General features: G+C 38.1%; 1 protein-coding gene across 1 annotated transcript in view; it reads right to left on the bottom strand.

Annotated features, from left to right (window-relative positions):
* Positions 1-27,482, bottom strand: part of CRYBG1 (crystallin beta-gamma domain containing 1) — a 708,242-nt gene that overhangs the window by 113,626 nt on the left and 567,134 nt on the right. Inside the window, exon 4 of the mRNA XM_053710591.1 lies at positions 18,239-21,254. Coding sequence (XP_053566566.1) covers positions 18,239-21,254 — 3,016 coding nt within the window. The remainder of the gene's footprint in view (positions 1-18,238; positions 21,255-27,482) is intronic.

Below are 27,482 nucleotides of genomic sequence, written 5' to 3'. Positions count from 1 at the left end.
TCAAACGGAACCCCCTGAAGAACTGAAAGAACTAAATTGAGACTCCAAGGAGGAGTCAAAGGTTTGTAAACAGGCTTGATTCTAACCAGAGCCTGAACAAAGGCTTGAACATCTGGCACAGCTGCCAGCTTTTTGTGAAGTAATACCGACAAGGCAGAAATCTGTCCCTTCAGGGAACTTGCCGATAATCCTTTTTCCAATCCTTCTTGAAGGAAGGATAGAATCCTAGGAATCTTAACCTTGTCCCAAGGGAATCCTTTAGATTCACACCAACAGATATATTTTTTCCAAATTTTGTGGTAAATCTTTCTAGTCACAGGCTTTCTGGCCTGAACAAGAGTATCGATCACAGAATCTGAGAACCCTCGCTTCGATAAAATCAAGCGTTCAATCTCCACGCAGTCAGCTGGAGTGAAACCAGATTCGGATGTTCGAACGGACCCTGAACAAGAAGGTCTCGTCTCAAAGGTAGCTTCCAAGGTGGAGCCGATGACATATTCACCAGATCTGCATACCAAGTCCTGCGTGGCCACGCAGGAGCTATCAAAATCACCGACGCCCTCTCCTGCTTGATCCTGGCTATCAGCCTGGGGATGAGAGGAAATGGCGGGAACACATAAGCTAGTTTGAAGGTCCAAGGTGCTACTAGTGCATCCACTAGAGCCGCCTTCGGATCCCTGGATCTGGCCCCGTAGCAAGGAACTTTGAAGTTCTGACGAGAGGCCATCAGATCCATGTCTGGAATGCCCCACAGGTGAGTGACTTGGGCAAAGATTTCCGGATGGAGTTCCCACTCCCCCGGATGCAATGTCTGACGACTCAGAAAATCCGCTTCCCAATTTTCCACTCCTGGGATGTGGATAGCAGACAGGTGGCAGGAGTGAGACTCCGCCCAAAGAATAATTTTGGTTACTTCTTCCATCGCTAGGGAACTCCTTGTTCCCCCCTGATGGTTGATGTACGCAACAGTCGTCATGTTGTCTGATTGAAACCGAATGAACCTGGTCCTCGCAAGCTGGGGCCAGGCCTGGAGCGCATTGAATATCGCTCTCAGTTCCAGAATATTTATCGGTAGAAGAGATTCTTCCCGAGACCAAAGACCCTGAGCTTTCAGGGATCCCCAGACCGCGCCCCAGCCTATCAGACTGGCGTCGGTCGTGACAATGACCCACTCTGGTCTGTGGAACATCATCCCTTGAGACAGATTGTCCAGGGACAGCCACCAACGGAGTGAGTCTCTGGTCTTCTGATTTACTTGTATCTTCGGAGACAAGTCTGTATAGTCCCCATTCCACTGACTGAGCATGCACAGTTGTAATGGTCTTAGATGAATGCGCGCAAAAGGAACTATGTCCATCGCCGCCACCATCAACCCGATCACTTCCATGCACTGAGCTATGGAAGGAAGAGGAACGGAATGAAGTATCCGACAAGAGTCCAGAAGCTTTGTTTTTCTGGCCTCTGTTAGAAAGATCCTCATTTCTAAGGAGTCTATAATTGTTCCCAAGAAGGGAACCCTTGTTGACGGGGATAGAGAACTCTTTTCCACGTTCACTTTCCAGCCGTGAGATCTGAGAAAGGCCAGGACAATGTCCGTGTGAGCCTTTGCTTGAGGAAGGGACGACGCTTGAATCAGAATGTCGTCCAGGTAAGGTACTACTGCAATGCCCCTTGGTCTTAGCACCGCTAGAAGGGACCCTAGTACCTTTGTGAAAATCCTTGGAGCAGTGGCTAATCCGAAAGGAAGCGCCACGAACTGGTAATGTTTGTCCAGGAATGCAAACCTTAGGAACCGATGATGTTCCTTGTGGATAGGAATATGTAGATACGCATCCTTTAAATCCACCGTGGTCATGAATTGACCTTCCTGGATGGAAGGAAGGATAGTTCGAATGGTTTCCATCTTGAACGATGGGACCTTGAGAAATTTGTTTAAGATCTTGAGATCTAGGATTGGTCTGAACGTTCCCTCTTTTTTGGGAACTATGAACAGATTGGAGTAGAACCCCATCCCTTGTTCTCTTAATGGAACAGGATGAATCACTCCCATTTTTAACAGGTCTTCTACACAATGTAAGAACGCCTGTCTTTTTATGTGGTCTGAAGACAACTGCGACCTGTGGAACCTCCCCCTTGGGGGAAGTCCCTTGAATTCCAGAAGATAACCCTGGGAGACTATTTCTAGCGCCCAAGGATCCAGAACATCTCTTGCCCAAGCCTGAGCGAAGAGAGAGAGTCTGCCCCCCACCAGATCCGGTCCCGGATCGGGGGCCAATATTTCATGCTGTCTTGGTAGCAGTGGCAGGTTTCTTGGCCTGCTTTCCCTTGTTCCAGCCTTGCATTGGTCTCCAAGCTGGCTTGGCCTGAGAAGAATTACCCTCTTGCTTAGAGGACGTAGCACCTTGGGCTGGTCCGTTTTTACGAAAGGGACGAAAATTAGGTCTATTTTTTGCCTTGAAAGGCCGATCCTGAGGAAGGGCGTGGCCCTTACCCCCAGTGATATCAGAGATAATCTCTTTCAAGTCAGGACCAAACAACGTTTTCCCCTTGAAAGGAATGTTTAGTAGCTTGTTCTTGGAAGACGCATCAGCCGACCAAGATTTCAACCAAAGCGCTCTGCGCGCCACAATAGCAAACCCAGAGTTCTTAGCCGCTAACTTAGCCAATTGCAAAGAGGCGTCTAGAGTGAAAGAATTAGCCAATTTGAGAGCATTGATTCTGTCCATAATCTCCTCATAAGGAGGAGAGTCACTATCGAGCACCTTAAGCAGTTCATCAAACCAGAAATATGCGGCAGTAGTGACAGGGACAATGCATGAAATGGGTTGTAGAAGGTAACCCTGCTGAACAAACATCTTTTTAAGCAAACCTTCTAATTTTTTATCCATAGGATCTTTGAAAGCACAACTATCCTCTATGGGAATAGTGGTGCGTTTGTTTAAAGTAGAAACCGCTCCCTCGACCTTGGGGACTGACTGCCATAAGTCCTTTCTAGGGTCGACCATAGGAAACAATTTTTTAAATATGGGGGGAGGGACGAAAGGAATACCGGGCCTTTCCCATTCTTTATTAACAATGTCCGCCACCCGCTTGGGTATAGGAAAAGCTTCTGGGAGCCCCGGCACCTCTAAGAACTTGTCCATTTTACATAGTTTCTCTGGGATGACTAAATTTTCACAATCATCCAGAGTGGATAATACCTCCTTAAGCAAAATGCGGAGATGTTCCAATTTAAATTTAAATGTAATCACATCAGATTCAGCCTGCTGAGAAATGTTCCCTAAATCAGTAATTTCTCCCTCAGACAAAACCTCCCTGGCCCCCTCAGATTGGGTTAGGGGCCCTTCAGAGATATTAATATCAGCGTCGTCATGCTCTTCAGTAACTAAAACAGAGCAGCCACGCTTACGCTGACAAGGGTTCATTTTGGCTAAAATGTTTTTGACAGAATTATCCATTACAGCCGTTAATTGTTGCATAGTAAGGAGTATTGGCGCGCTAGATGTACTAGGGGCCTCCTGAGTGGGCAAGACTCGTGTAGACGAAGGAGGGAATGATGCAGTACCATGCTTACTCCCCTCACTTGAGGAATCATCTTGGGCATCATTGTCATTATCACATAAATCACATTTATTTAAATGAATAGGAATTCTGGCTTCCCCACATTCAGAACACAGTCTATCTGGTAGCTCAGACATGTTAAACAGGCATAAACTTGATCAGAAAGTACAAAAAAACGTTTTAAAATAAAACCGTTACTGTCACTTTAAATTTTAAACTGAACACACTTTATTACTGCAATTGCGAAAAAACATGAAGGAATTGTTCAAAATTCACCAAATTTTCACCACAGCGTCTTAAAGCTTTGAAAATATTGCACACCAATTTTGGAAGCTTTAACCCTTAAAATAACGGAACCGGAGCCGTTTTAAGCTTTAACCCCTTTACAGTCCCTGGTATCTGCTTTGCTGAGACCCAACCAAACCCAAAGGGGAATACGATACCAAATGACGCCTTCAGAAGTCCTTTATAAGTATCAGAGCTCCTCTCACATGCGACTGCATGCCATGCCTCTCAAAAACAAGTGCGCAACACCGGCGCGAAAATGAGACTCTGCCTATGCTTTGGGAAAGCCCCTAAAGAATAAGGTGTCTAAAACAGTGCCTGCCGATATTATTATATCAAAATACCCAGATAAAATGATTCCTCAAGGCTAAATATGTGTTAATAATCAATCGATTTAGCCCAGAAAAGGTCTACAGTTTAAATAAGCCCTTGTGAAGCCCTTATTTACAATCGTAATAAACATGGCTTACCGGATCCCATAGGGAAAATGACAGCTTCCAGCATTACATCGTCTTGTTAGAATGTGTCATACCTCAAGCAGTAAGAGACTGCACTCTGTTCCCCCAACTGAAGTTAATTGCTCTCAACAGTCCTGTGTGGAACAGCCATGGATTTTAGTTACGGTTGCTAAAATCATTTTCCTCATACAAACAGAATTCTTCATCTCTTTTCTGTTTCTGAGTAAATAGTACGTACCAGCACTATTTGAAAATAACAAACTCTTGATTGAATAATGAAAAACTACAGTTAAACACTAAAAAACTCTAAGCCATCTCCGTGGAGATGTTGCCTGTACAACGGCAAAGAGAATGACTGGGGTAGGCGGAGCCTAGGAGGGATCATGTGACCAGCTTTGCTGGGCTCTTTGCCATTTCCTGTTGGGGAAGAGAATATCCCACAAGTAAGGATGACGCCGTGGACCGGACACACCTATGTTGGAGAAATGTGGGTTTCTTGTCCCTTTAGAATGATCTATATAGATTATATACTGGCTGAATATAGACAGAATCAGTGAGATTATGATTCTTGAACAATATTGTTTTTATAAGCAAAACATTTTGACCCAATTCTACTCCATTAAATTCCACTTAAAATCTCTCCTGTCACTTCATCCACAAACACCACAATCAGTAGAAAAAAACTATATAGGCTTTACTGGATGCTGTACAGAGTAATGATGAAATGCTCTCATGCGTCACCTGTCTGCAACAAGTTTTAACAGCAATCCAGTATTATAATCAGTGTTTTAAAGGGGTAATAAAGTCAAAATTAAACTTTCACTCATCAGATAGATCATATAATCTTAAACAACTTTTCAGTTTATTTCTGTTATCTAATTTATTTTGTTCTCATGGTATCCTTTGATGAAAAGCATAACTAGTCAGGCAAGGGAGCACCAATTGGCTGCTGATTGGTGGCTGTACATATATGCCTATTGTCATTGGCTCTCCTGATGTGTTCAGCTAGCTTCTAATGGTGCATTGCTGCTCCTTAAGCAAAGGCTAACAAGAGAATGAAGCAAATCTGATAATAGAAATAAAATGGAAATCTGTTTAAATTGAAAGTTGTATTTGAATCTTGAAAGAAAATGCTTGGGTCTTATGTCCATTTAAGAGATATATATATATATAAATACACACACACAAACAAAGATAAAAATAGAAAAATTAGTGACTCTTAACCCAGCACAAAAGCATTAAATTTATTCATTTAACTAGGAGGAACACTCAGAAAACGAGGTTGCTGACAATAATGTTTCTTTGTTACTCAAAAAAAATATATACAATTGATACTTTGATGATAAATGGCAACAATAAAAGAAACCATCAGTGAGTCCCAGTTATTAATATAGGATTATTAAATTGATCATATCCTATAAGTAATGCCCAGATTGGCTTTTTAGTGGTATCCCACGCCAAATTGCTCTTTGGTCCTTTATTCCGGCTGTTTGCTCTGGGCTGTTTCCTCTGGGCGTATCTTTTCATGGAGCTCACTCTTGATGCGGACTCTGCAACCTATCACAACTCAGCCGGAGGAAGCCTGTACAAGCAAGGGTGAAACGCGCGTAGCTGTAATGAATCGGAGGGGGGTAACAGTGAGCTCCATGAAAAGATAAGCCCAGAGCAAACAGCCGGGATAAAGGAACAAAAAGCAATTTGGCGTGGGATACCACTAAGAGCCGTAGGAGACTGGAACATGAAGCTGGTAAATATATGAAAATATGTGGGGAATTCACACCGCTTGAACTGTCATTTGCTAGCAACAGCTGAATGCACTACATTTGAGTGAAGTTCGTTTGAATCACGGACTGTATTCTCACATGAGAAGTGCAAACAGTAGCTATATGATCAACATAGAAGGGTGGTACGTTTGTTTAAATTGTGGACCGACTCTAGTCCGAAGCAAACTTCACAGTGCCACAGACATCGAGCAGTCAAATCTGTTGGCTATTACAGCGTTGCTAACTAAATTGAATCCACAACCCTATAAGTTCCAATTATCAGACTTTGCTCTGTTCTGTTCTTTGAGAATGGTTCCTATCTATTAGGCTGCATAATAGCTGTGCCTTGGAGGACATTTTGGATATAAAGTATACTCACTATAATCATCCTTGAATGGAAGGGATATTGTGATCCTAATACTGAAGCCAATCTGGGCATTACTTATAGGACATCATCAATTGAATAATCCTATATTAATAACTGGGACTCACTGATGGTTTCTTTTATTGTTGCCATTTATCATCAAAGTATCAATTGTATATATTCTTTTTGAGTAACATAAAGAAGCATTATTGTCAGCAACCTGGTTTTCTGAGTGTTCCTTCCTCCTAGTTAAATTAATAAAATTTAATACTTTTGTGCTTTTCTTTTTTTATCTTTGCATAACTAGTCATTGACTCTCAGTGCACAAGCAAATGGTTTAAAATAGGTATTCCTATACCGTGTGCTATAAGTTAATTTTTAATTTAGAGTAATGCTGGTATCTATTAAACAAATATATATATATATATATATATATATATATATACACACACACACACACACATATTATAAAGGTCAGTGGAAGTAAAAATTACACTTGTGTGATTCAGATAGACTGTACATTTTTTTTTTTTTAGAAAGAAAATCCAATTTACCTCTTATATTAAAGTGACCTCCTTCCCTTGGTATAGTTTGCTCATTTCCATTGGAGTATACTGTATGCTCCTGAGCCTACCTCAATACACTCTCATGGAAATGAATGTAGTTTTAAAAGTAGTGCAAAGGAAAGATCAGTTTGCTAACAGAAGGAAATTGGATTTTTTAATTTTCTTTTTTAATTGCATCCTCTATCTAAAAAGTGAAAGTTTTATTGTGACGTCCATGCCAAGAATCGAAAGATAAAACTGAGAAGATTTCTCAACACCTGATCAAAGGTGATAACGTTCACACAAAAACAAAATCCAGCCATAAATCCCACATGACAGGAACATGCTGGGCCTGCAAAAACAAGTAGTGAGTTCAAATTGCATTAAACATCTCAACAAGCCAGATGAATAAAAGGTAGTATCTTATTCTGAACGTACCAATTCATTATGCAATTTATTGGCACACAGGGTGACGCATTTAGCACATCAGTTATAAAACTGTATAAACCCTATTGTCATTTTAATGTGTTACTATAGTAAGTGGGTATTAACCCCTAGCTGAGCACGGGACTCGAAACGGGTAAGAGAAAGGAGAAGGTTGGTGAAACAATAAGCTCTGACAGATACACAGATGCCGATCATCCACTACTTGTTTCTTCTGCACGCATTTTAACGTTATCCAGTTTTTGACACCCCCAGGATACTAAGGATATACAACACATCTTTTTGTTTTGGGATATCCTATTTACACCTTTTTTTCTTTTCACATGTACACATCCTATGCTTTGTTTTTATTAGACTCTTTTTTTTTTTCTACAACCCCTAAGACTCCAAGGTATTCGCTCTGAGGACTTCACTTTTTTTATGAACTTCACAGACTATTTAACAGTTCCTTGAAACGACCATATTTTTGGCAAATATTTTATATGACTCTTAATATGATAATTTTAGACACTTTTTTTATTGCAATTACTCTTTTTTTGATTGTGATTACTGTTATTTATACACATTGCCACTCATACATATTGTTCCATCAGCTGTATATAGATTTGTTCTGATTTACATCACTTGTGTATAGAGTTGTTTTATTTATACCATATTTATAATAGGTAGTTGTTTACCCTCATTTTTAATCTTATTTGTAATAAATGTGTTTTAATCGTACATACAATAGTTGGTGATAGCATACTTTAGCCTCTGGTGCTCCTATTCTTTGTTCCAGTTGTACTCCATTTGTTTGAGGTCCAGTTAGGGGATCTCCAATAGTAAGCCTGTATGCTCCACTAGGCGCTGTTAACTACACCACACTACCACACGATTAACCCTTAGAAGCCATGAGAATGTTCCATGCTGTCCTAACAGTGCAGGGCATTAGCGCCATTAGGATGGCATGGAAGGTCCTACAGTATATTGTGTTTTGCAGCCTCCTTTGACTGGGGGGGGGGGGGTGCCTAGCATTGTAGGCAGTCCCCCATGATCTGATCCTGGCCTTGAAATTACATGATCTTATCGACAATCCTGTGATTTCATTTTTCCAGCAAGTGTTTACATTGGAACTTTGTCCCAATCTAACAACTTGCACCACAGCATGAAGGGCTTAATAAAGACCAATTTCGCTTTTAGACACTATTAACAAAATACATTTATAAGAAAATGTTTGTTTATTATGAGTGAAGAATCAACACATCATTTGAACATTTTGAGGTTATAGGGATATTGTTCTGGAACACCTTATATATGTTCACTTTCCATTTTACCTGCAGTGTATTAAGTTGTTTACAAATAACCTTTACTCTTTTTTGTCATTTGAAATAGCCGATTGTGCCTGTTGAAACCTCCACCTCTACTGAACATTCCAATGCTGCAGTATTGGCTATAAAAAGCTGTGCAAACACATGGCAACAAAAGAAATTAAACTCCCAACGAGGTGGGAGAAAGAGACCAGCCCATTTGAAAAGGTGTTCCTGCAGCAGTTCAGAATACAATGAACTCTTATCAGCTGCTTGCCTGAGTACACTGTTACTTTAAATAGTATACAATAAATTTGTATATGTATTCATGTATTATCCATACTAATACCTATGCAGTTGCGAAAATGCAACCAATATGATCATTAAATGGAGATAATAAATAAGAATTGTAAACAGACTAAAATAAATTTTAGGGACACTAGCCAGAATTATGCAGACATTTGGAATGTATGAGAAGTTTTAAATTCGTGCTAAAACATTAATTTCTGGCAATTTCCAACCACTGTCTGGTGACCAAGCAATATTAACTAAAAGACACAACCACAGCATAAGTAACCTGAAGATTACAAAATGTAAAAATAATCACAAAGTCTAACGGACCATGATTTAATGTGAAAGTTTCCCACCTGAATAGTATTGTTGTCAGCTGAGGAGTGGAAAAGCACTTCTAGGAGGAGTGGAAAATACATGAGAATAGAAGACAATGTGGCACACACACAGAAATTATACTTCAATCTTGGTGGCACGCTATGGACCAGTAAATACAGTCGAATTGCATAAACAACAAATGCATGATAACAAGAGAATGCAATAGCACTAAGGGGTCAATTTAGCAAGGGCCAAATGGCCTCTAATCGCCCTCGTCTGCTGCCTTTGAGGCTGCGGACAATAATCCGCCCAATCGTATAAGATTGGCCGCGAATCTGCAGGGGGCGGCATTGCACAAGCAGTTCACCAGAACTGCTTGTGCAATGTTAAATCCAGCGATGTCTGGCAGACATGATATGCTACAGCATATCATGTCCGCCAGACATTGATAAATCGGCCCCTTAGTCTGAATTTCAAATGAGTAGTAGATTTTACTTTCTGACAAATTTTAGTTATGTCTATTTCCACTCCCCCCGTATCATGTGACAGCCACCAGCCAATCATAAATGCATATACATATATATTTTGTGAATTCTTGCACATGCTTAGTAGGAGCTGGTGGCTAATAAAGTGTTAATATAAAAAGACTGCACATTTTGTTGATAGAAGTAAATTGGAAAGTTGTTTAAAATTGCATGCTGTATCTGAATCATGAAAGTTTAATTTTGACTTGAGTGTCTCTTACAACTCAAAGTAAAGCTAGATGAATGGAAAGTCCCAGCCAAAGACCCAATGTATCAGTAAAACTCCCAAATATGCTGCGCACAATACCCACGTGCGGATACTTCACAGGATCTGCCCACAGTCTTCACAGACTCACTAAAGCAAAAATGCTTCAAAGAAAAGTGTCTGTCACTTCCGAAAGTAAAAAATACATTTATTTAATCTTCTTTAAAAACATATAAGCAGGAGGGGAATAGGTTAAAACACTGATGACACAGTACACGTAGCACTCACATCATACACGTTTCGGCTCTTCGCCTTTCTCAGTGAAGTGTCCTACGTATTTTACATACCGCATTTTATAGTAAATCAACTCATGGTAAATTGCAGCTTTGTAATAAATAAGTTACAGTGTATATAAATTCGTAAATCATGCAATACATAAACAAAATATTACATTAATCAGAATATTAAAAATATCTATATACATTTTGGAACAAATGTGCCAAGAATGTAATTATATACAAATCAAGTATGTTTGAAAAATACAGGCAAACATCATTCTCTCTTCATGCCTATTGGGTAATATTTTTAAAGAGAGAAAATCCAAAAACACTTCCCTTTTGTCTAATTTCATCAGATGTAACAGACACTTTTATTTGAAGATTTTGTGCTAGGATGATCTGATAACGAGAAACCAAAAGCCAAATAGTGTGACGCGTGTCTTCTAGATCCTGCTCCAAATTTAGGTCAATATGATGATTTTCATATACCAGAAGTAATTTTCTTTTGAATCACATCAAGAACCACATACACCTGTAGTATCTTGCTATGCAAAACCTGGTTGAAGGACAGATCTTTGTATGCACTTTTTCTATAGAATAGATATCTTTGAAATAATATTTAAAGGGATAGTCTACTCCAAAATGTCACATTTTTAAAAGATAGATAACGCCTTTACTAGCCATTCTCCAGCATTGCACAACCAACATTGTTATAGTAATATTCTTTGTAACCTTTAGACCTCTAATTTTCTTCCTGTCTCTAGACTACTACAGACCGCCTCTTATTTAAGTGCATTTTTATAGCTTTTCAGCAAGACACTGCTAGTTCATGTGTGCCATATAAATAACACTGTGCTTACTCCCGTGGAGTCAGCACACATTGACTAAAATGCAAATCTGTAAATAGCACTGAAATAAGGGGGCTGTCTGCAGAGGCTTAGTTACAAGTTAATCACAGAGGTAAAAAGTGTATTAATATAACAGGGTTGGTTATGCAAAAATAGGTAATTGGTAATAAAGGGTAATAATAGGTCATCGGTAATAATAAAACATTTGGAGTAGACTGTCCCTTTAAATAAACAATGAACCATATTCTATAGAGCAGTGGTCTCAAAGTACAGGCCCCAGGGCCAAATGCGGCCCTCAAGATATTTTTATCTGGCCCTCCCTTGTTTAATAAATAGGTAAACCATTCATTTGGGCTGTCAATTTTTTTTAAGGTTCTAAGAGTTGTAACTAGTTGATATTCTTTCTCTATAGGCACTCAAAAGACAAATCTAAAGACAAAGCATCCAGTGTAGACTCCCACCACGCACTGCGTTGGGTAAATATCACTTTTTACATTGCTATACAGTTCCAAGATGATCACTTAACTTGGTACTCACAAGATAAATATACAACTGTGAATGTCTATTGTGGGCTACAACTCCCACTATTCACTACTACTTGGATAAATGTCACTTCCATTTCCTACCTAGTATGTCCAGTTTACGAGCACTCACTTGACCAGTGGCCCCGAGATACTTTGAGTTTGATACCCCTGCTATAGAGCATGAGTTTAATTTGTTAGCATAATCTTGACTAATTCTTATCAACAATCAATGCAGTTCAAAGTATTAGGTTTACTATGCAAGATGAAATATGTAGCAATGGGAAGATCCAGAGAGGGTGTGATGCAGTTTCTTCTGTGTAAGCGGCTGTATAAATAAAAGCAGCATTGCACTAACATAGCCCTGGAATCTCTAATCAAATAGACAAATGTAGAGGTATACTGGTTTAACAGGTTCACTAAGGAAACAAACCCCACAAGGGCTCAATTTATCATCCTGTGATGGACAGGGGCGTATATATTTGCCCCTGTCCACCCGGCTTCTAATTGCTGCAACCCTTGCACACGTTCAGCCTATCATGTGCGGGCAGGAACTGTCAATGTTTGAGATTGATATTCTCCACCTAAGAGGTGGAGAACAGGGCAGGGAAGTAGCGGTCTAATGACAGCTGCTTGATAAATCCTGACTGCAGGTTTGCTTGTGCGAACCTGTGGTCAAAGGGGAGAGAAGGCCTTGATAAATAGAGCTCAATGTACACTAGGGTTGCCACCTCGCCTCGGCCATGTTTTCCTGGACACTTATGAGTTATACATGCTTCAGGGTATGCAGGAAGGAACATGAATAGTACTTTTCTGTGTCACTATTTGTGTGTTATTTAGGTGCACAATGCATGTTGCCCTCTGCACACCCTGCAGCATGTGTAACTCATAAGTGTCCAGGAAAACATGGCCGAGGTGGCAACCCTAATGGTACACAGCTGAAAGGGTAGGCTTTTGTCAGCATATTTTAGCAAAAAGCTAAAATCTGGATCCACATCTCCAAAATCTATATTCCTTCACATAGTACACACTGAACATTCCCCTGGTAAATATATGTTTATTTTACTGTATCCATTAAAGAGGCATTTTACCCTAATGCTTTCTCATCTTTAATCTGTTCCCAATAATCCATTGCACCCACTGGAATGTATTCAATTGTTTAAAAATAGCTCTTTTACCTTTATTTTGTCACAAATTTGCCTGTTGAAACCACCACATATACTGTAAATGTCAATATTGCAGTAGTCTCTATAGAAAAGATATGTAAACAATATACAGCAGCAATAATCAACCCCACAGGGAGAGAGAAAGAGAACCCAGAACATTTAAAATGGTGTTCCTGTAATAACTCTGAATACAATAAACTCTTAAAGGGACAGTCAAGTCCAAAAAATACTTTCATGTTTCAAATAGGACATGTAATTTTAAACAACTTTCCAATTTTGCTTCTCTTGGTGTTCTTAGTTGAACTTGAAAGCTAAACCTAGGAAGGCTCATATGATAATTTCTAAGCCCTTGAAGGCCGCCTCTTATCACATGCTTTTTTATTTGCCTTTAACAACAGGGGAGAGCTAGTTCATGTAAACCATATAGATAACATTGTGATCACGCCTGTGGATTGTGGCAGACACTGCACTAATTGGCTAAAATTAATGTCAATAGATAATAAATAAAATGTCATGTGATCAGGGGGCAGTCAAAAGAGGCTTGGGTACAAGTTAATCACAGAGGAAAAAAGTATATTAATATAACAGTGTTGGTTATGCAAAATTTGGGAATGGGTAATAAAGGGATTATCTATATTTTAAAACATCAAAAATTCTGGTGTTGACTGTCCCTTTAAATGCTGTTTGCCTGAGCACATTTCCCATTAAGCATGCAGCTGAAACTATTTAAAAGTCATTATTGCTGAACAAGACTTTCATTACACTCCTTTGCACATAAAAGATGTTTTAGCAAAAATGTTGTAATCTAGTTCATTTTGAAACCAGTTACTTTAGATTTACATAAAAGAAAAAGGTTTTGAAGTAACTGTTGCCTGTGTATGAAGAAGCCTCGGTGCACACATTTTAAGCTTGGCACTGCACAGCTTGAGAGACAGATCAGCGTGCAGGATTCCGGTTTACCTCACTCTCAAGTATGGCAAAAGTATATGTAAATAAAGTGAGAAAACCACAAATCTACACACACACAAAAGCCTAAAGTGATATGAAACCCAATTGTTTTCTTTCATGCTTTAGATAGAGCATACAATTTAAAGTGAAAGTCAATCCTAGCGTTGTACAAACGCTAGGATTGACTATTGAGACAAATAAAGGGGACTTTCATTCATGAAGTATAAGATGTTCCAAGTGTTAGTGGAGTATATGAAGGTGAATAATATACACTCACATTTAAGGAAGCACTATCAAGTGCTATATGGACAGGCCAGAGATTCTAGCGTAAACTGGCTAACTCTCTTCCTATAACAACAGCAGGCAGAGATGTGAGGATGTGTGATCTTCTTCCTTGGATAAATCAGAGAAGAACATCCATAGCGCAATATGTTTGATACATATAAAGTATAGAGAAAATACCAAATCTTTTGCACTCACATTTGTTGAAGCCCTTCCAAGTGCTATACTCGCAGGCCAGATATTCTAGAGTAGTCTGGCTAACTCTTTCGCCGTATTAGGAACATATGGAGGAAATCTCTCAGTTGTGGATTGGATATAAAAAGAAACAAATAGCAGGAAATAGGCAGTATTTAAGTGTATACTGCTTGCTAAAAATGTGTATAAAAATCAGTTTTGATTAAAAAATGTATTTATTATCAAAACTAAAACACAGCGACGCGTTTCTCAGTATAAGGCTGATGAAACAGTGTTATACTGAGATACGCGTCGCTGTATTTAAGTTTTAAAAATAAATACATTTTTTAATCAAAACTGATTTGTATACACATTTTTAGCAAGTGGTATACACTTAAATACTGCCTATTTCCTGCTATTTGTTTATTTTTGTATCCAATCCACAACTGAGAGATTTCCTCCATACGTTTATTAATTACTGTTGGATACTGAATTTTCACACAATACTTGGCGCACCTAACAACTCTCCCTTAAAGTGGTAGTGTTTTTGTATGAAGTATAAGATACTTCATGTAGAAAGCTGCTTTATTTGTTTCAACCGATCGCCTTTCTTAGCTGCTACAGCAGCCCACGGCTAAAAAATTGTTTTGCTAAGAGGTGACGTTTTCACCTCTTAACCAATAGCCGTGCGGTAAATCCGGCTTGGTGCCCATGGGAGCTGGATTTACCGCACGGCTATTGGCTAAGAGGTGAAAACGTCACCTCTTAGCAAAAAAAATATTTAACAGTGGGCTGCTATAGCAGCTAAGTACGGCGATCAATTGAAACAAATAAAGGAGCTTTCTACAGGAAGTATCTCATACTTCATGAATGAAAGTCCCCTTTATTTGTTTCAATAGTCAATCCTAGCGTTTGTACAACGCTATGATTGACTTTCACTTTAAAATAACTTTCCAATTTACTTCAGTTATTAAATGTGTTTAATTCTCTTTGTATCCTTTGTAGGGATGGTGAATGTTTCTAAAAATTAGAAATTCAAAACAAATTTTGATACATTCGTTTGTTCAAATCGAATTTCAAATGTTTATTTTTTCGTTTTTGAATTTTTCAATAAAATGTGAAAATATTTGTTCGAATAACAGAATGTTTAGCTATGTATTCGTTCAGTTTCAAAATGTAATATTTGAATTTGAATGTGACATTCGAATTCGAAATAGTATTTCTAATATACAACGGTGTTTAATAAACGTAATATTCAAATTTGAATGTCACATTCGAATTTAAAATAGTATTTCTAGTCTAACACTGTTTTTTAAATGTAATATTCAAATGTGACATTCAAAAACTGTAAATAACATTTATAATGGAAATTTTAAGAATATTCGTTCTTAACAACATTCTATTATGTAAATCAAATATCTACAATAACATTCGTTCTAACATTTGAATTAGAATATAAACACATTCGCCCATCCCTTTTTGTTACAGGAACAACAGTGTGCTACTGGGAGCTAGCTAAACACATCAGATGAGTCAATGACAAGAGACAAATATTTGCAGCCACCAAATCAGCAGCTAGCTCCCAGTGGTGCATTGCTGCTCATGAGCCTACCTAGGTTTGCTTCTTGACAAAGGATATCAAGAGATCAAAACAAATTAGATAAAAGGAGTAAAGTGGAAATTTGTTTAAAATTGAATGCCCTATTTGAATCATGAAAGGAATTTTTTGGGTTTCATGCCCATTTAAAGGGACAATATACTCAGGCAAGAAATCACTGCATTCAAAGATGCTGCAAAAAAAACAATTTTGAATTAATTTTGTTACCCCCTTGGAACGCAATCTCTGGTGCTCCCTTTTGTTTACATAGCTTTTCAAAAGCAACCACTGCAGTATTGATATTTTCAATATAGGGGGCAGTTTCAACAGGCAAACACAGCTATTTTATATAACAAAATAAAGGTAAAGGGCCTATTTGAAAACAATGTAATAAATTCCAGCAGATAAAATTGAATAAATTCCAGCAGATAAAATGGATCCAGCAGATAAAAAGCGAGAACATTTTACAGTATAATGTACCTTTAAAATCTGTGTACTTTTAGCCACGCAATATTATTTCTTCTTGAATGACAGAGACCAAAATAAATCAATAAATCCAACAAAATAACTTCACAGTGCATGTGATTATTATGAATGATCCAGTAGCGGCAGAAATTCAAATGAACTTGATACACTATATAAATACTAAAAAGAATACTAGTTTTGCTTTCACTTTAAGGGGTCGATTTAACAAACAGCGGATGCTGCTTCTGACCCGATCATTTCTGGTCCACCAGAAACGGAAATTAAGAAGCCGCGGTTGTAACCTTTTAGGTGGCGGACTGAAATCATCCCGTTCCGATACGATCAGGATGTGACACCCCCTGCTAGCCTCCGATTGGCCACCGGTGAGCAGAGGGCGGCATTGCACAAGCATTTCACTAGAAATGCTTGTGCAATGTTAAATGCCGACAGCGCATGCTGTCGGCATTTAGCAAGGTCGAGCTGACATGATTTACTACATAAATCTACCCCTAAGAATCATTTAAATGATGCAGCATAATGAGTAAAACAATGAGTGGTCTGTAACCGGGTGTAGATTATAGCAGAAGCGCAGCACTAGCCCTTAAGGGTATACAACAGTCTAACCTCATACATTTTATCCCTAGTCACACACAAATCGTCTTACTCCTCAAAAATTTCACTTTGTTGTAATCATATAGATATAGAGCTATATTGCAAGTTGAGCGCTATTTTATCACGCACCCGTAAACGGGCAAATTTGCCCATTTATGGCACACTCGATAAATAACCAGTCTTTACAAGTAGCTGGTTATTGCTACCGCAAGCTTGCAGAAGCAATTAGCGCTCAGAAAATTAACCAGAGTTCAAACCTCTGGTTAATTTTTAAAATGTGCCCCAATTGCCCCCAAAATAAAGTGTTAGCTTCCATAATAACAAAAAATAAAAATAGCATTTAAATTTGGCAAGTGTGGGGTGTTAGACTTACCTCTTTCGCTGTACTAGTTCTCATGCCATGTCTGATCGCATGAGAATGAGGCTCCCATTGGAGCCTATGGAAGCCCACTCTCATGAGCGCAAAGCTTCCAAGCAATGTGAACGCAAGGTTGCATTTGCATTGCACCTAATTTGGGTGTGCTGGTATTACTAAGTAGAGCACAAATATCACTTTCTCAGAAGCAATATTTTGCGCTCCACTTATAATCTAGCCCATAATGTTTAAAAATGAATGTACCCATGTTGTCCAGTCCACTCCATATTATAATTTGTAGTCTGACAGAGGTAAAGGGGACAAAACTGTGAAAAAGAACAATAACCCCTTTGCAGTTCTTTTCTGCAGTACTATTCTAGTGACACATCCTTTTCTTCCTAATAGTCTGAATCCTAATACACAGGTAATGGCTCTATGCATTCCTATTAACCTGCAGCCAATTACGTCCCAAGACCTGAGTATGTCTTGGGTGTGCTCTGCTCTATTAGGGTTGGTAGAATAAACTGCCATAACAATTTAAATGGCAGAGGTTATGTTAAAATGTATATGACACGTCCTATTTTATTTTTTTTAAAGGGCAAATGTTTTAGCACATGTATTACAAATAAGGTTAGGTGAAGATCAGTAACTATGAGAATAAATATGAATGTTAAAGATTTTGAAATAATTAATAAAATAAAATAATCAATACAATGTGTAAAGTGATTATTACTATTATGTACGAGTCAACAAATTTATATTAAACTTGGGAGCCAACCACACTTTTTTTTTTTTTTTTTTTTTTTTTAAAGCCAGGGAAGTAATTTATAGAGAGAGACATATTAAATTATCCAGAACATTTTAAGACATTTTTAGGAGCCAGACAAATCCCTGGCTCCTTCTACATGCAGTAAGAAATATACATAAAAAAATAACTTAAGTACTTACACTCAATTGTGGACCAAGATCTGAGAGAGCAGAATTTGGTTCATGACCTTTAAAATAAAAAATGTCGTTAGCCGTAGTGTCACTGCTCACAGAATTTGATTTTGGAGTACTTTCAAGAGGAAATTCACCAGTTCTCTTGCCACCAGGAGAATCTACAATATCAGGCAAATTTACTTCTGGCAGTCGAATGTTATCTTGTGTTAGATTATTTGCTTTCAAATACTCCTCCATGCTACTTGGAAATGTAGGAATTGCTGGTTTTACAGAGTTGTCTGAAAACTCAAGTGCTACATATTCATTACATGTAGTATCTGCTTTTGTTTCCAGTGCTGGAATCTGAGCTGTATTTGCAGAGTCTGTGGTTTTGAGATCAGAGATTTTCCCTGTGGGCGTTGAATCCTTAATTGTTGCAAAAGAGGTAGTGATAGTGCTTATGGAAGTCACAGATGGAGAGAAAACGTTATCCTCAGACCTGGCAGCAAAGGGCGATTTCAGTGAAGAGTACATGGACTCTATGCGAGATCTTTTGACTGCTAAATCTGTAACATCTGCATTCTCTTTATTGTCACATGTTTCCTGTGGTTTTACAAGTGGCTCTCGAGTTGTTTTCAGAGATTTCAAAAGCAAACTTTGTTCAGCAGAAACCCTCTTTGGCTTCATCTTCTCAGCTGTCGCTTTGCTTTGCATTTTAAATAAGGACATAGGAGATTGGTCTTTTGCTCTCTCTTTTTTACCTAAACCAAATGGAAAATTGTCATTATCCAGTATCTTCTCCAAAAAGTCTTCACGTATAGGAGGCAGACCACAATAGGGGCCGGGTGATTTTGGGGCTCTAGCATTTTTCCTCTTCTGATGGATTGTAATGGGGCTCTCCAGCTTCCTGATTGTTTCTGCAAAACTTTCCATATCTGACGATGAATCGAAGGTTCCTTCTTCACTTGCAGCAGAGGCATTTAAACAGGTCAATGATCTATTTTGTATGGGGCTAAAATTCTGCTCAAGAGACTGTCTGTTGTGTACAATAACATTACTATGGGGGGTAGCGTCTACATTTATAGAACCATTCTGTTGGACGCAGGGAACTAAACCAAGGGAAGGATCTGTAATGACAGCACTCACATCTTTTTCTTGTAATTCATTAATTGTATCAACTGGACCATCCTCTTGAATAAGTTTCCCATTAGCTTCATATAAAACATTTGTATCTTTGGTGTATTCTACCCCAATGCCACTGTCAATACTAGGCACTGCTTCCTTCTCTGAATAATCTGCTGCATCATAAAATATATCTTCATCTTGTTCTCTGCGTTTAATTGCTCGGCCCAAGTCACTTTCATTTGCCTTTAAACTAAGCATATCATATGTTACAGCTACTGGAGATGCAACTCCATTTTCACCATCCTCTGAAACATAAACATCATTTGTTTCCTTCTGTACATTTGATACACAAATGTGTTCTTTATGTTCATCCTGAGATGCATTTTCAGTGACACTGGAATCTAGGGCTTGGTCACTCGAGAGAGAATGCGTTTCATCCATAGTGTCACTAATCTCAGTAACATTTGGTGGGATTGTAAGGGGGCTCCCCTCCCTTTGTGGTTTCAAAGATCCAGCACTAGAAAGTAGATGTTCTTCCTCGTCGGTTTTATTTTCAAATACATCTGTGCTTTGACTGGAAACAGATATCCCTGGGCTCTGTGTAATGCAATCTGATACCTCTTTCTTGTCTGACACAGTATTTGCATCTACGATGACTAACCCAGGAGCTGATTCACTATTGCTGTCTTTATAGTTAACCTGATGTATATCATCGTTAGGAATTAGCTGTAAGAAAGAATCGTCATGGTTACCTTCCTTAGTACATAGCTTATCTTCTGATTCAGGAAATTCCTTTTTATGTTCAAAAGCTCTATTTGTCACCTCTTCATTTCCTGGTGACTCACGGATTTCCTCAGAAATAGTTGGCTCTGACTCTGGCAGCTCGTGTGTCGTTACTATTTGCAAATCTCTGTCAGTGTTGTTCACAGGCTCAATTACAGGAGATTCGTCTTTGCTGATTTTAGTTTCAGGAACAGTAGATTCTGCAAGAGCCAAATCTGAGTGTAAATCTAGTGTTTCATTTTCAATATCAGTCACCTTATTACTTCCTATAAGCTCAACAGGTTCAGTGTTAGATTGTGACACGACAAGGTGGGCTGAATATGTAGATGCTGAACCACAGTTTTCCTGTGATGGTTCTGGCTGTAAATCATTTGACCGAAAAATATATTTTGCATTAGCATTTCCCATATCTACAGACTGCTTTGTAGTTAAATCCTCACATACATCAATAGCAGAATCTATGGAAGGATGCAACAGTTTCTCTTCTGTCTTAGTATCAGACACTGCATCTCCAGAGACTGCGCTGGGTTTAGCAATAATATTCTCACCTAAATGGCTTACAAAAGATTTTAAATCTCCACTAGGTTCCTCATTAACAATCAGATTGTTGTCACTCTTCTGTTCATTTAAAGGAAAAGATGAGTCTGTTTGTTCTTTGCTTGATGTAATTACCACTGTATCCAAATCATGTTTCAAGTCTTCCATCTGCTCCTGGTTCACAAGAGCCCCCCTGAAGTCAAGTTTCTTTTTAAACTCAACTTTCTTATTGGTCACGTCTGCTTGTGATGCTTCCAATTTTGCCTTGTCTAACTGGATATTTTGTAGCTTGGTGCTATCAGGACTTTTAAGCTCATTTAGCTGTCTGTTTGAGCGATTATGGTCCCTTTGAAAAGCTCCCTTTGCTTTCTGGCCAAAACTAAGTTTGGCTCTTTCGACAAATTTCTTGGGCTGAGATATGTTCTTTGTCGCATAAATATCAATTCTATGACTTGACCTTTTATTTTCAAACAAGGAAACTTTGTTTGCAGTGTTTCCTCTGTGTATTTGTTGCTCCGTAGTAGGATCTTGCACCGTTTCTATGCCGTCAGCACCTTTAGGCTTGATAGACAACTCCACATTCTTTGGCTTTGGAGGGCTAAAAGGAAAATTGAAAAATGATTAATAGATCTATGAAACGTGGGAACACTAAAGCTGAAATCTAACATCATATTAGTATATTGTTTTACAATATGCAAAGCCCTGGTTCTAACACTTATGCTCAGGAACAAAATAATACCGAAATTATTATTAATTACCAGCCAATTCCAAAGTGTTAAATTGCTTTTCAGAACCAAATACAGAGTATCAGTCATACAAATAAACAACATTGAATGCAGTGTTCAAGTAAGTTACCATGCAGGGAAAATGTAAAATGAAGAAAATAAGATATTAGGCCACAGGTGGAGGATATGGAAGGGAGGCAATGTAAAACAAACAGTTTGTGAATTGCAAACCAAGTTGAATTGAAAAGGATTGTGTTTTGGTCATCTGTAAAATGATCATAAACAGATAATAAAGAAAACTGTTTGACGTCAGAGTGTGATAAATGTTGGTTCAGTTTCAGTGCTGGCAACATGTAGCTTAGAGGAGTTTGTACTGAGTAAAATATATGAAGATTTAGTGCAAATCTGATGAAGGGAAGGAGGGCGTGTGGAAACGTAAGCTGTGTGAGAGCCCTTGTACTGAGAACAAACATACAGAGGCCACATCATCATTGTATGACTTTTAGCTTAACATGTGTTGTATTTGTTTTTGGAGGGGAAGGTAAGCCAGTCCTAGGTTTTGCAAAGGGAAGTAGTAGATAAGGATTGGTGAGTGAAAACAGAGATTACTTAAAGGATAATTAAAACCTGTTTGGAATAATGGAGAGATGGGTGAGAGTGGCATTCCAGGCATTTTTGGTAACAAACATTAGGTCAGAGGTTATGTCACAATGAATAAAGAATTGTTAAATGGTTATAATCATTTGATCTATGATATTTGGTGTTTATTTTATAGAATCATTTAAGCATTTTAGTGCATGACGATCTATAGCTATATATGAGCATATTTAGGCAAAGCTATAGAAGCCATGTACAGAGAACAACAGAAATTAAGATGGAAACACCGCTCAGTATAAAAGCTGGCAATTGGCTATACACTGCAGTAAAGTATACAGATGAATAGATTAATATTGCTCAATACAAGGGTTTATTACCACTCAGGATGAGGCTGGAAAGGGGTTAACTCTGCACTGTATGGCTGTTCTCTGTATACCTGGGAAGATTTACTTTTTAATAGCTTGGCTGTGAGAAATATATATGATTAAAGGGATAGGAAAGACTAAATTAAACTTGCAAGAATCAGATAGAACATGTTATTTTCAAACACTTTTATAATCACTACTATTCTCCTATGTACTTTGTTCTCTTAGTATCCATTGTTGAAAATATGCACATATCCTACATAAGTAGGAGCTACCTGGTGATTGGTACCTGCACACATTTGTCTCTTGTAATTGGCTAACTAGATGTGTTTAGCTAGTTGCCAGTAGTACAATGTTGTTCATCCAGCAAAGAATAAGAAGAGAATGAAGCAAATTTCATAATAAAAGTAAATTTAAAAGTTCTTAAAAACTGTAAGTTCTATCTGAATTATGAAATAAAACTTTTAGGGTTTCCTATTCATTTAACATTACATAAGACTGGTGGGGTAGGGGGTGAAACATTTCTGTGCACATGCACTCCCATTTTTGACAAGGCTTATATAGAAAATATAGGGCCACTCCTTGTGAACTTATGCACACAAACTAATCATAAGTGATAAACAATCTGGCATTAATGATTTAGTAACAGACTACCATAGATGAGAGTTCAGTATTTACGCAGATATTGGAGACACGCTAAATACACCATATACATTAGTTTGTGCGCTAGGATGCGCCTTGTGCACCTTTGCTCCTGTGTGGAATAAAACATTTTCTTGCCAGGTGTACACTGATATTGGACCCCTTCATCAGAGTTGTGACAACATTAGTCACAAGTTCACAACAAATATTGCTGCATCAGCTTCAATTGAAAATTAAGGGAATTGAAATTGACGAGCCATTCATTTAAAAATCAGCTGACAGAAAATGTTTAAAGGGATATACAGCCAAAAAAATGTTCTTCTGTGATTCAGACAGTGCAAACAATTTTAAACAAGTTTCCAATTTACTTCTATTATCAAATTTCTGTGATGAAGAGATACCTAGGTAGGCACCTGGAGCACTGCAGAAAATAGTGCTGCTATCTAGTGCTCTTGCAAAAGGATAAGATTCTTGCAAAGCTGCTGCCATATAGTGCTTCGGTAACGGGCAGGTTCCTAAGCTTATGCCCCTGCTTTTCAACCAAAGATACCAAAAGAACAAAGAAAAATGGATAATAAATTCAAATTAGAAATTGTTTTTAAATTGAATACTCTGTTTGAATTCATGCCCCGGTGCTTCATACCACAACTTCTAATTATTACTCAGTTCTGATTGGCTGAGAGCATGCCTGCAGCATTTTCAATCTCTTTGAGACAGGTAATTTTTTGAAGTTTTTTTTTCTTCTTTTTTAAAGCTTACACTGTGGACATTTTTTTGCATATATAAACTCAATTGTGGGGAAATGCAAGAGTTTGGGGCCGATTTATCACGTCAGACAGACATGATTCACTGTGGCGAACATGTCCGCCCGGCATCGCGAAATGCTTGTGCAATGCCACCCCCTGCACATTTGAGGCCAGGGGTTGTCAAACATCCTGATCGGGATGATTGCTGTCCGCTACCTCAGAGGTGGCGGATGAGTTAAGGGGCAGTGGTCTTACGACCGCTGCTTCGTAACTTTTGCTTTTGGCGGCTCGTGCAGAGACAGCTGCATTCACAGCTTGTTAAATATACCCCTATGTGTCTCCCAAAACTCCACCTGCACCTTTATTTTTTCAGTATGAAAACAGGTGGGGGGAAAAATGAGCATCTAAGACCAGAACAATCTTTCGGCTAGATTACGAGTTTTGTGTTAGGCTTAAAAAGCAGCGTCGGCCGGTCCCAACGCTGCTTTTTAACACTCGCTGGTATTACGAGTCTTGCAGGTACAGGTGTACCACTCACTTTTTTGGCCAGACTTTGAAATACCGCAAATCCACTTACGTAAATTGCGTAACCTCTTTTTTCAATGGGACTTGCATAGCGCTGGTATTACGAGGAGTCTGACAAAAAGTGAGCGGTACATCCTCTCCTGTCAAGCCTGGTACTGCATTTTAAAGTCAGTAGTTAAGAGTTTTACACTACAACGCCGTAGCATAAAACTCTTAACTAAAGTGCTGAAAAGTACACTAACACCCATAAACTACCTATTAACCCCTAAACCGAGGCCCCCCACATCGCAAACACTATAAAAAAAAATGTAACCCCTAATCTGCCAAACCGGACATAGCCGCCACTAGAATAAATATATTAACCCCTAAACCGTTGCACTCCCGCCTTGCAAACATTAGTTAAAAATATCATCGCCGCCACCTACCTACACTTATTAACCCCTAATCTGCCACCCCCAACGTTGCCGCCACTATATTAAAGTTATTAACCCCTAAACCTAAGTCTAACCCTAACACCCCCTAACCTAAATATAATTATAATAAATCTAAATAAATATAACTATCATTAACTAAATTATTACTATTTAAAACTAAATACTTACCTATAAAATAAACCCTAAGCTAGCTACAATATAATTAATAGTTACATTATATCTAGCTTAGGTTTATTTTTATTTTACAGGCAAGTTTGTATTTATTTTAACTAGGTAGAACAGTTACTAAATAGTTATTAACTATTTAATAACTACCTAGTTAAAATAAATACAAAAGTACCTGTATAATAAATGAAAAGTGTTATAGTTTGGTGTGAGTGTGCTGCCAGCAACAGGGGATTTCTATGTTTCTAGATAAAAGTAAGTGTTTATTTAAAAACAAGGTATAAAGTCAATCCATCAAACAATAATTAAAATAAACATTTATTATCCTAAACACAATTCAATTATACAAATATCTGACCGGTCAAATCGTTATATTTAAAAAACTTTGCATGAAGATAAGCAAATTTATAATAAGCAAATACAATAAAAATCTAATAAAATAAGTATATAAAATGAGCAAACTTATGTGTTATCAATACAATAGGTAAAAAACGTAGCGTTATTATATCCAATGCCACAAATATATAATGGTGATAAAATTACAAGCGGTGCACCAATGAGGGAATATAGGAAATCTATTAGGGTATATTACCAATCCACCTTATGTATATATATCGTTGGTATTGTGTGCATGTATTACTTGCACAGAATGTCTTAATAAAGTCAGGTTATGGGAAAATGTATCGTATTAAACCTGTGTTGAAAAAGGCTTGTCCCAATACTTTAGCCGGTTATCCTCAGTGTATGTATATCCGCAATCTCTACTCTGTATCTTTACCGTTCATACAGTGTTCAGTTTTACCAAGACATATTGGTTTAAAGATGGGTTGTGTGTTGCACTCTCACTATCGGCTACTTTACCTCTCAGTGCCAGTCTGTCCGTTTGTGGGTATGTGTCATCCACTCACCATTTGGCACAGGTAACTTTGCAGCCCCACGGATAGTGGGTGACGTCACACGCTATTCCGTCTTCCTTGGAAAGTAGATCCGTCCCAGTGAGGGAAGCTTCAACTCTGCGCAGAGCGTATCTGTCACTTTTAGGAGGAAAAGAAGTGCCAGTATAATCCTTTGTAATCCTTCTTTCTTTTAGGTTTGTTATGCTTGATACAATGATATTCAAGTCCGTGCTACAACCATCAACGCGTTTCGCCACTTATCGTGGCTTTCTCACGAATTCTTGAGAAAGCCACGATAAGTGGCAAAACGCGTTGATGGTTGCAGCACGGACTTGAATATCACTGTATCAAGCATAACGAACCTAAAAGAAAGAAGGATTACAAAGGATTATACTGGCACTTCTTTTCCTCCTAAAAGTGACAGAGTAGAGATTGCGGATATACATACACTGAGGATAACCGGCTAAAGTATTGGGACAAGCCTTTTTCAACACAGGTTTAATACGATACATTTTCCCATAACCTGACTTTATTAAGACTTTCTGTGCAAGTAATACATGCACACGATACCAACGATATATATATATAAAGGTGGATTGGTAATATACCCTAATAGATTTCCTATATTCCCTCATTGGTGCACCGCTTGTAATTTTATCACCATTATATATTTGTGGCATTGGATATAATAACGCTACGTTTTTTACCTATTGTATTGATAACACATAAGTTTGCTCATTTTATATACTTATTTTATTAGATTTTTATTGTATTTGCTTATTATAAATTTGCTTATCTTCATGCAAAGTTTTTTAAATATAACGATTTGACCGGTCAGATATTTGTATAATTGAATTGTGTTTAGGATAATAAATGTTTATTTTAATTATTGTTGGATGGATTGACTTTATACCTTGTTTTTAAATAAACACTTACTTTTATCTAGTAACATAGAAATCCCCTGTTGCTGGCAGCGCACTCACACCAAACTATAACACTTTTCATGTCCTTTTCTTTATCTGTTTTTGGGAGCAGATAGGTGTTTGTGCAAGGGGCATTTTGCGCACCGATAAGAATCCAAAACTTTTTATACCTGTATAATAAAACCTAACCTAAGTTATAATTACACCTAACACTTCACTATAATTAAATTAATTCCCTAAATTAAATACAATTAAATAAAATTACCTAAAGTACAAAAAAAAAAAAAACACTAAATTACAGAACATAATAAACAAATTACAAGAATTTTAAACTAATTACACCTAATCTAATCCCCCTAACAAAATAAAAAAGCCCCCCCAAAATAAAAAAGCCCTACCCTACACTAAATTACAAATAGCCCTTAAAAGGGCCTTTTACGGGGCATTGCCCCAAAGTAATCATCTCTGTTACCTGTAAAAAAAATTACAAATCCCCCCCCCAACATTAAAACCCACCACCCACACAACCAACCCTATTCTAAAACCCACCCAATACCCCCTTAAAAAACCCTAATACTAACCCCTTGAATATTACCTTACCGGGAGAAGTCTTCACCCAACCGGGCCGAAGTCCTCAATGAATCCGGCAGAAGTGGTCTTCCAGACGGGCAGAAGTGGTCCTCCAGACAGGCAGAAGTCTTCATCCAGACGGAATCTGCTATCTTCATCCATCCGGCGCGGAGAGGGTCCATCTTCAAGACATCCAACGCGGATGCAATCAGCCAATAGGATTGAAGTTCAATCCTAT

The sequence above is a fragment of the Bombina bombina genome, chromosome 4 (genome assembly GCF_027579735.1).
Source record: "Bombina bombina isolate aBomBom1 chromosome 4, aBomBom1.pri, whole genome shotgun sequence".
Classification (NCBI taxonomy): domain Eukaryota; kingdom Metazoa; phylum Chordata; class Amphibia; order Anura; family Bombinatoridae; genus Bombina; species Bombina bombina.
This window is presented reverse-complemented; position numbering and strand designations above follow the sequence as displayed.